The sequence below is a fragment of the Morone saxatilis genome, unplaced genomic scaffold (genome assembly GCF_004916995.1).
Source record: "Morone saxatilis isolate NCDOM2014 unplaced genomic scaffold, NCSU_SB_2.0 Contig19, whole genome shotgun sequence".
In the NCBI taxonomy this organism is placed as follows: Eukaryota; Metazoa; Chordata; class Actinopteri; family Moronidae; genus Morone; species Morone saxatilis.
The window spans coordinates 4,564,792-4,574,802 of NW_023339751.1; the positions used below are offsets into that span (position 1 = coordinate 4,564,792).

General features: G+C 39.6%; 1 protein-coding gene across 1 annotated transcript in view; it reads left to right on the plus strand.

The window, feature by feature from the left end:
* The window catches only part of wdr11 (WD repeat domain 11), a 54,501-nt gene that overhangs the window by 26,302 nt on the left and 18,188 nt on the right, over positions 1-10,011 (plus strand). The window contains exons 11-15 of the mRNA XM_035663635.1: positions 372-456; positions 3,553-3,659; positions 6,356-6,431; positions 8,893-9,001; positions 9,853-9,974. Of these exons, the coding sequence (XP_035519528.1) occupies positions 372-456; positions 3,553-3,659; positions 6,356-6,431; positions 8,893-9,001; positions 9,853-9,974 (499 nt within the window). The remainder of the gene's footprint in view (positions 1-371; positions 457-3,552; positions 3,660-6,355; positions 6,432-8,892; positions 9,002-9,852; positions 9,975-10,011) is intronic.

Genomic DNA, 10,011 nt, shown 5'->3' on the forward strand with positions numbered 1-10,011 from the left:
CAACCAACCAACCAACCAACCAGAAGGTGTCAGCTCTAGTTTCAGCTCTGAATTTGAACTAGGCCATTGCTAAAAAATGTCAGCTTTCCCTGCGTATGCTAAGTTAATTTCAACTTTTTATAGTTAGAAACTTTCCCACTAACGGTAAACAGCTGAGTGACACAGGGTTTGATGTGCTGCCTCTATCCACACCTATTGCAGTGACAGGGAACACACAGGGGTGTCACACTGACACACCGTCTCTCTGATCCTGCTGGAGGGTAGATGCTGCTAAGATAAGTAACTGTATGGTTTGTGACCCCTCGTCTCTCTGTGTCAGTCTGTCTCATATTTCTCATGAACTGCTCTCTTTTTCTGTCTCCTGTTCGCAGGCACCAGCAATGGCTCTGTACTGGTCTATAACCTGACCAGTGGTCTTCTCCACAAAGAACTCAGTGTCCATTCTTGTGAAGTCAGGTAAGATCTTTGTTTCTGTGTAGTTAAATGTCTGCAACAAGGTATAACACTTCCAGGGCCTAGCTGTTAACTGTTGATCAAAAGTATGCGCTCATGGAACGCTTTGGATTCTATATCTGTAAAATTATGCGTTAGATAAACCCCAGTGGCCAGTCAGTCAGCTTGAGGCGAATTGATTTTCTGTTGATTGTTTGCAGGCTCATTAGAATTTGCAGAGGCAATTGGCAATCACATAATTAGTGTGCCATGTCAGCTCTTGTGTGTTAGAAAAATAATTCCTTACTTTTTCCTTGCTTTATAGAGGTTTTATCTGAGTCTCGGCTTGAAGACATAAAAACCACAACAAGCTAAATTAAAAGAATCCAAACTGATGCTGAGATAGTCGTTAAACATATAGGATATACAGGATATACATTTTTACAAGGTTTGTATACTGTATGATGCATACAAAGCAACTTAACTTACAAAAAATCATCAAAATCACCATATTTCAAGTCTAAACTTTACATTTGAATTAAAATCAGAATCAGAATTTGGTTTATTGCGGGGTAGGTTTTTACACATACAAGGAATTTGTCTTAAAATATACAAATCACACAAAAATATACAAATCACACAAAAATGACACAAGAAGTAACATTGCCATTATATGCAAATGAAATCATGGCCGCAAATAAAAATTCCTTATGTTGCTAAGTGACATTCTTGTTAGCTACGATGTGAAGCGTAGGTAACAGAATAATCCTGGCACCACAAACTATGTAATCATATTTAAAAACCACCAAACGATCTCAAGGAGCTGACAAAAATACTGCAGAGTAACTGAATGGTGAGTGTGTTTCCTGAAGTGTGGGTGAACGTAGAGGGAGCTTAGATGCACTTGAAAAATGGGACCAGCTTTGCGTACCGTGCAAATCAATTCATCACAACTACCCAATAAATGGAATTACAAGGCCTATATTTACTCTGTGCGTGTGTGTTTGTATTTGCGGTAGAGAGAAGACAGTGTGTTAGATAAGTCATGTCCATTGTATGTATCTACCCAAAGCTGCTGATAACATTTATACAGTCGTATTTGCTCAATTAACTGTAACATTTACACTATCTGCCAGTTCACACTAATTTAGAAGAAATAATTTCTTGCTGAACTCCACAAAAGCCCAGTTTATACCATATACACATTTCTCACAGTAGACATTTTGACCTGTCAAGCACAGGTGTTACTAATGGCATTAATGTAGGGCACTGGTATCGTGCATGCTGGCTCACTGGAACACCTAAGCAGAACAGAGCCAACATTAATGTTATTAGTTACACCTGTGTTATTCCTGCTATGATGATTCAAAATATCTGCTGGGAGAATGTTCTATTGATTTCTGGGTAAAATACATGCTGCATATAAATATCATTTTTCATGTCACTTAGATTGAATTACTTGAATTTCTTATGGTGGGTATCAAGCCAAATGTTCAGACCTTTCCTGCAATGTTCCTTTAACCTCTGAACACTACAATATTCACTCAAGTCTAAGTAGCGAATGAATGAACTTGTCAATAACACATTAAAGGGGTAGTTCAGGGAAGAGCAGTATTCTATATTAGGAGGTTTCTCCAAAAAACTTTTCAGAATTTTGTGATTGATTCCACATTACTATCACTATTACTAATCACATATCAAGTTGCTTATTTTAAAAGAACACCATACAGTCTTTTAAAAATCAATTAATGGTAAATTAATATCAAGTGTTTGGGTCATTTACTTAACAGAATTAAGACAAAAGTGGTCCATTTAAGATACATTAAATGATGTGTTTGCCTTAAATCTAGCTTTGTTTTAGTACAGTTTTGTTAAACCCAATTGTTCTGCTGTTCTTCTGCACAATGTATTTGTTAATTATGGTCTGTGAGGCTGGCCACACTGAAAGTCAGAACCACCACCCTCTGAGTGCCCCACAATGCAACAGCCAAACATCAACAAAAAGCAGGCTGTGCTTCATTAGTTAGTATTCTCTAATGAGCGGTAAAACTATTTCACCAGGATTAATTAAGCACGAGATTGAATCAATTAATGCTGTTAAGAGATTGATTGGGAGCAAACACCAATCCGTTCAAGCGGAGCCTGGCTTTCTTTAATGAGAGAAGTTGGTGTCCACAAATGCAAAACTGCAACAAACTTTAATGAGCTATGCAACACAAGCGTAGGTTACTTGAATTCTTTGTAGCTACATCTGCCTCTGTATATGTGTGCTTTAAAGTGAGTGATTGGGTAGGGGTTTCCTCTGCCTGCTCTCTGGTGTCAGTTTGTCACTGTGAATTTGCTCTACTGTCATGGCACTAAACAGCTGTCTCTTCATCTGCTCATCATTTCTCATCACCACTGTAACCTTGTGCTCACACACAGCATATGATATTTAACATAAGCAAGCACTTTTTTTTTTTTGCTTGATGTTGCACACTGCTTTGGTGTATTTGAACCCCTCGTGTTTTTTAAATGGCACAAAAAGGACAAACATTTTTTAAAAAAAAATGAATAACACAGTACACATATATGAGCCTATTCAACCACACATTACATCAAACTAGTCCCATCATATTAGGGCATTCTCTTAAAAACACCTACACTGGATTTCCTCTGTTCCTGCATAGACACAAGCAGAGCACTGCTATGATGTTCAAAATTAAGTTCAAAGCTCTGTGTTTTTTCTGTGGTGTGGAGAGCAGAGGTGCTTTATGGAAATAAGACCAGCAGCCCCTGCCCCAGTACAGCCATGCCAAAGGAGGCCTGGCTGCTTAGCATCTCATTTACATTTAGTGGGGAAATCGACTAATTAATCATGTGGCTATTTACCATCTCATTACGGTGGAGTTTTTGCTCCCGGAGCTGGACCCACTCTTCAAAAATATTCATATCTAAATCTTGCTGGCTTAATGTGCTGTCCATTTTTTACGGATTTTGTAGAAGTTTTAGGTGTCTCATTTACTTTACTGCTAGGGTGTAGCGGAGTAATATTTGACAGCTACACTGCAAGTATTAGTTGGCAATATTATTAATTTAACTAAACCTATTTGTGTGTGCGTGTGTGTGTTTATTCCACAGGGGGATTGAATGGGTGAGTCTTACCAGTTTCCTATCTTTCGCCACTTCTGCTCCCAACAACATGGGCCTGGTGCGTAATGAACTGCAACATGTCGACCTGCCTACAGGTGAGAGGCTTACACACACACACACACAAACATTTACATTATCACCTGTACCTGAAGGTGGCTACCAGCAATTTTATACTGACCTTTGTTTTTGAGTTTTCTGTTTTGCTCTGGGTTCCTGCAGCCTTAACCACAAAGAAAACACACTTCAGTCTGACTTTCTCTTTTTATTTGTTTTTCTGTGTCTATGTGGTTCTCAAAAAGACTCCTATTCTCCTCCAGGGGATACTCACACACTCCTCCAAATTAGGTCCAAACTAAACATTGTTGCCACTAAGACATGCCTAGCTCTGAAAATGAGTTCCCATCATGACTTGCTGCAGAGACTTGCTTCTATCCCTGCCTCAGCCCATTGACGAGTCTATAGAATTACAGCACCAGTAGTGACCATTGTGTGTTTTTACCTCCTCCGGGGAGTGGAAAATATACTGTGCTACATTTTCAAGAGAGAGGAGAATTGGAAAGTAAGCTGAGGGTGAAGTAATAAGTGGTCAGGAGGAGGTTTCAGTGGAAAAGATGTTTTTGTTAATATATAGGAGATTTACATGAGAATGTACCGTATATGTGAGAATTATTATATAGGGGCAACCTTGGATATGAATTATTGATGAGCACAGTCTTTTTTTCACAAATCTTTCCTTTTTTGGTCAAGTGTGTCTGCTTCATACAGTTACACTTAATGTGTTTGGCTTAGGAAATTTGCATGGGCACACTAAAAAAATAAATATGGTCACGATAATGGTTGTGGTCGCAGAGCCTTTATCCCCAGTTCATTCAGGACAATGGCAAGGGTAAGTCACTTCTTTAATGACTCTCTCTTAAGCACCAGAGTCGTCAAAGTTAACCGTCCACAGCATTAGCTGTGGTTACAGGCCCACACACTTTCCAACACACATATACTTAATTGTTTTTCTTGCAAGTTCAAGTGACTAAGATCCTCCAAGGTGTCCTTGACAGCAAATGTAGTTAAGGGTAGTGCACACAGGCTGTGGGGATGTCAGTGTCAGGCCTCACATCTCTGATGCAGGCACGTGTGTGTATGTTTGTCTGCCGCGGTCACAGCATTTTGGGAAAAGCACTTTTTTTCCACAGTCTTACCCAGAGCTTGATTGAAAAGATCAATATCAATTTAATCTGTGTGTATTCAGTACAGAGATACAATACAATAGGTCTGGAACGTGTTTAGCCTAGCATAGCAACAAGATGATAGGAGAAGCAAGGGTAAACTGCTTGTAAAGCTTCATCAAAACAGAAAAATACACCTTTCAGCAACTCTCAAAATGTCTTATTTACAGGTTACTTATACTACATGAATATGATGAGGCTTTTTTATAGTTATGAAGTATAGTTTTTGATCCAGCTAATTTGATTTGCAATTCTTTTCATATAATATTTATACGACAATTATACCATCCAGCATGTAAATTGCTGCACATGGACATCATTAACCAGATTCATTCACAGCGGGCCGATTTGCAGAATTTTATTTCTGTTACTTGAGCTTATGTGCATTCGTCTTATTTATTTAGGGAAAGTGAGCATATTTTTACATAAATAAGTCCTCAAATAGAACATCACGAAAATAAGTTCTGTGCTTATATATTCTGTATATCACCTAAGACTAATCCACTAAGGCAGACACCTTGTGCCCTTTACAGCCGGAGCATTTTCTGATAAGATTTCTAGACTTTAGGATGGAAAATCATCTTCCTTGCTCGCCCTACTCAATTGTTGTGATACCTGGGTTCTGCAGCACTGATAGCAGCTCTGAATGGACATATTCTTTATCTATGAAAGGATTTTTTGTGTGCTGCAGTTATTGAGGGAAGTTTGTGTCGAGAAGTTATAGTGAACTCAGTTTGCATTGCCTCACACACAGTATAAATATTTATTATGTGTACAGATGATTACACATCATAATTACAATATAATTTATACATGCATGATGATGGCAGGTGTCGTCAGCTCAACACTTTGAGGCATCATTCCAGTAATCAACATCATCTGTGTGTTTTTGTGAATGCACATTTGACACATGTTATTAGAGCCTGTAGGCTGATTACCTGAAGAGCGAGATACCATAATTGACACTGTGCAATCATGCAACCCCTCCCGCTGTGTTTGAGGAAAAGAGGAAATGGTGAAAATGGCTGTATTAGCCTCTATTGCACCACAGGTCTCCCAAGATTTCTCGACACCATATGCTATTTCATCCCTCTGGTGCACAACAACTGCAGTCTCAACACAACTGTTGGCGGTCACCCACCTTATTCCCCTACCCCCACCCCTCTTTGCCCAAACCACAAAAGGCAGCTCTGTCACTTGTACAGGCCACCTTCCTAAAATCAGATCAGCACTTCCTCAGGCAAATGCGATAGCATACACCTGAAGGGCATTCTTGTTTTGTTTAAAGGGGCACCTTGATGCTCTGCATAATGTCGGTGTCGGTAGGTACAAAGTTGCGAATGAAAAGCAGGGAGTAGAGCAGATGGTGGGAATAAGTTGTCTGCATTTTGCTCGTCCTGCTCTGCCGAAACTGATGAATCCAGGATGCCCTGGCACTAAAGGGAAATGAGATGAATCACTCTCTTCACAGGTGTAAGGAAAGATACTGTCTTCTGCCTTCCATCATCACCTCTTCTCCCTCAGACTCTCACATTCTCTCTCTCTCTCTCTCTCTCTGTTGTGTTTTTCAGGCAGATGTTTTGCATTCAGAGGCGAGCGGGGAAATGATGAGCCACCCATTGAGATGATTAAAGTGTCTCATCTCAAGTGAGTTTTCTGCCACCAACAAAACCAAATACTGACAACATCGCACAGACGCACACACATACACACAAACTGTACATTTACGTATACACCATTTAAACCCACACACATTACCTGACCTAACCTGCCTGGCGAGATCTCACCTTTGTTGCTATCTCCAGCTATCTCTGAACATTTAATTCCATATTGTTTTTCATGGGTGGGTTGCTGTTGCTTGCTTCTTTTTTTTTCTGAATTCCATTGGAAGTCTGTAGAAAGACCTAAAAAGCACAGATCCACCATTAATTGTTTTGTTTATTTATTATTGTCCCTAACAACCTTCACATATTCATGTTTCAAGTTTTTTTGTGTGTGTTTATCATTGCTGCATCTTTTAATGGGACTTTTATATTCAGATAAATGAAAGAGCATGTAATTACAGTCATCACACATTTTTTGGAGAAATTAAACTATACAGAAGGTTATCAGATAGCAGCTGTTTTGTATACTAAGCTCACTCAATGTGTTTGACAAGTTGTCTTCTCTAGAGTCAAATAAATAGACTGCTCAGGAGGCAATGAATACTATACAATAATAATTGGTCAGTACATAAGCCATGACCATGAAAATATTATACAGGATTTTTATTATTATTAGTAGTAGTAGTAGTAAGTAGTATACTGCTAACTGCAGTCATTAATGATTGACTAAATAAAAACTCCTCTCTTCTGGATTTGTTACTGAAATATTCCTTTCAGACATGTATTAAGACATATATACAAATAGGATTGACTTCCAAACTATTTGTGATGTCCCAAATCATGCTTGTAGGTCTGCCCCTTTTGATAAATGTGAAAACATCCTTCTACTGTCATACTCTGTACTTATATCATTCTGCACAGTGAAACTCAAACATCCAACTGTAGAAATCAAGAAGAAAAACACATTTTTGAGTGGAGGGGAACTTTAAACTACTTTCAGAGTTAGACATTTCACTGCTCATCAGTACATGATATCTTTGCCCTGCTTTTTACTGACATTTTGTCATCTCTTCATCTATAAACCCTTACTAATGAAAAGTTGAATTCATAAGTGATGAATCACACTGTCACTTTGTCAGTTGGCTGCCTTAATGACTCTTCCTTACTAGAGCTACTGTTAAGCTCACCCCAAACAGCATGCCTAAGCAGCAGCCTGGCCTCCTATGGCATGGCTGTACTAGGGCAGGGGCTGCTGGTCTTATTTCCATAAAGCACCACTGCTCTCCACACCACAGAAAAAACAGAGCTTTGAACTTAATTTTGAACAGCAAAAATAGACAGTAAAAGGATCTGTCCATAGTCATATCAAAATTAGACCATGTGCATATGCATCTTTCACTACAGTTTCAATGACTGTATCTGTAGAATTCATCACAGACACAGAAAAAACATAAATATGTTTGTAACACATCTTGTGTCTGTGTCAGATTAATCACTGGTATTTCTGTGGACAGGATCCATTTATTTGTTAACAAGGCTTTTATCGTGTTGTATTTACCAAAGGCAAACTAAATGTCGATAGATAGGGCTGGCAGCAGCAGAAACTGTGTAGACACCACAGGTGTGCGAGCTGCAGCAATTCAGTCCGGCAGCTCACACATGCTGCTAAGACCAGGGGTTAGCATTTTATCTAACTGTTAAAAAGTAGTTTTAGTAGTTTAGCATGTAGTATTATTCTATAACTCACACGTGGCAGCAGTGACTGATATTTAGCAACAGTTGCATAGTCTTGGTTTAAAAGTTAGGCAGTCTTGTAAGATGAACAGTAAAATGTATCTTTATTATCCAAGCTGGCACAGATCACAATCTTATAATAACAAAGGCCTCGGGGTCGTAGTTGGCTGAAGCCCACTGAGGCAGCTGCCCAGTGCTGCAGTGTTTTTGTACTGCTGAATTCTGTGTTGCTCCTCTATAGCCATTAAAGGTTAGATTTTTGCTCTTAAGCAATTGCATGGTAGCTTTTCAGGAAGGGGAGCCTGATACATGGCCAGATTTAGTTAGATTGGCAATTCAGACTGATAAACTCCATGCCACAAGTCCTAAAATGTAATATTCATACAGTGTATGGAATAAAATCCTTGTTCATGCTGCCTTATTTGTTTCTTACTGTAAACAGCTATGTATCTAAGGAATACTACAGTACGATTAAAGAGTGTAACACAATGCGCATACTTGTTGCATTTAGGCTCTTGTGGGAAGGTGTAACATGCATCAATCTAAAACATTATTGTATCATTGTGCTGTCACTGTTGTTGCTGGTAATTTGACACATTAACTGCTAACTTGGTGGAAGATCTAGCATCCAATGTTTAAACATCCAAGCCACATGGCCATCACATTTTGACTCTTTCTGAACAGAAACAACCACAATAAACTTTATAGTGTGGGAGTGGGCAGGGTATGTATTAAGATTGAATGTGTGTGTTTGTGATTTCCTTCCTCAGACAGTACCTGGTGGTGGTGTTCAGAGACAAACCCCTGGAGCTGTGGGACATCAGGACGGGGACGCTTCTCCGGGAGATGGCAAAGAACTTCCCCACTGTTACAGCATTGGTACTGACAAATCTGCGTTCTACTAATAAAAACCAAGTCCTTTACTAATTCTTTTTTCTGAGGTGCTAGTGAAAAACAAGAGAGAAAAAATACAACAAATACTGTAGAAATTGAAAATATAACAACAGGTGTTTAAGTCTGCTCATGTAAATACACAGCTGCACACCTGAACATCTCCAGTTTACATATTTACTTTACCAAACAACACTGACAGTGCTGTAGTAACACCCATTGTTGACTCTTCCCTTTGTTAATAGTCTTTTATACTTTTTGACCCCTTTCCCTTTTTGTGTTTGTGTGGGCCATTTGAAAGATTAGTCTGAAAATTTTCCCCAAGCTCAGCAAAGAACAGTGGCTTCATTAGGCCAGAGAAATGCTCATAAAAGAAGAGTTATGCTGGACAAACTTTACAGTGGGGCTGTAAAATCCTCCACAGTGCGAATAAAAACGCCAGTAACCTTAATAATACATGCTGGCCTCCCCCAGCCCCATATTGCTGTCTCATTTCCATATTGATTACAACCTCGAGTCAGCCAGAGTACAGCCACAGAGCTCCAGCAGTAAGACAGGAAGGCAGGGGAAAACAGCTCTCCTGTGTGCCTAGTGCAAATCACCCCTGTCTCTAGGCATCTCTTTGCAGTGTAATGGTTTGCTGTCTTAGCAAGTGTGTCTGGGTCTGTCGCTCTAACCGCAACCCTGTGTGTGTGTGTGTGGTGTGTGTGTGTGTGTGGTGTGTGGTGTGTGTGTGTTGTGTTTGTGTGTGTGTGTCTGTGTTGTGTGTGTGTGTTGTGTTGTGTGTCATGTGTGTGTGTGTGTTGGTGTGTGTGTGTGGTGTGTCTGTATGCAAACAGGAGTGGTCCCCGTCCCACAACCTGAAGAGCCTAAAGAAGAAGCAGATGGCAGCGAGGGAGGCCATGGCTCGCCAGACAGTGTCAGATGCCGAGCAGAGTAGCGTTGAATCCTCAGTCATCAGGTCAGCATTATAAAGATAGTAAAAGTAAAATCCTCCA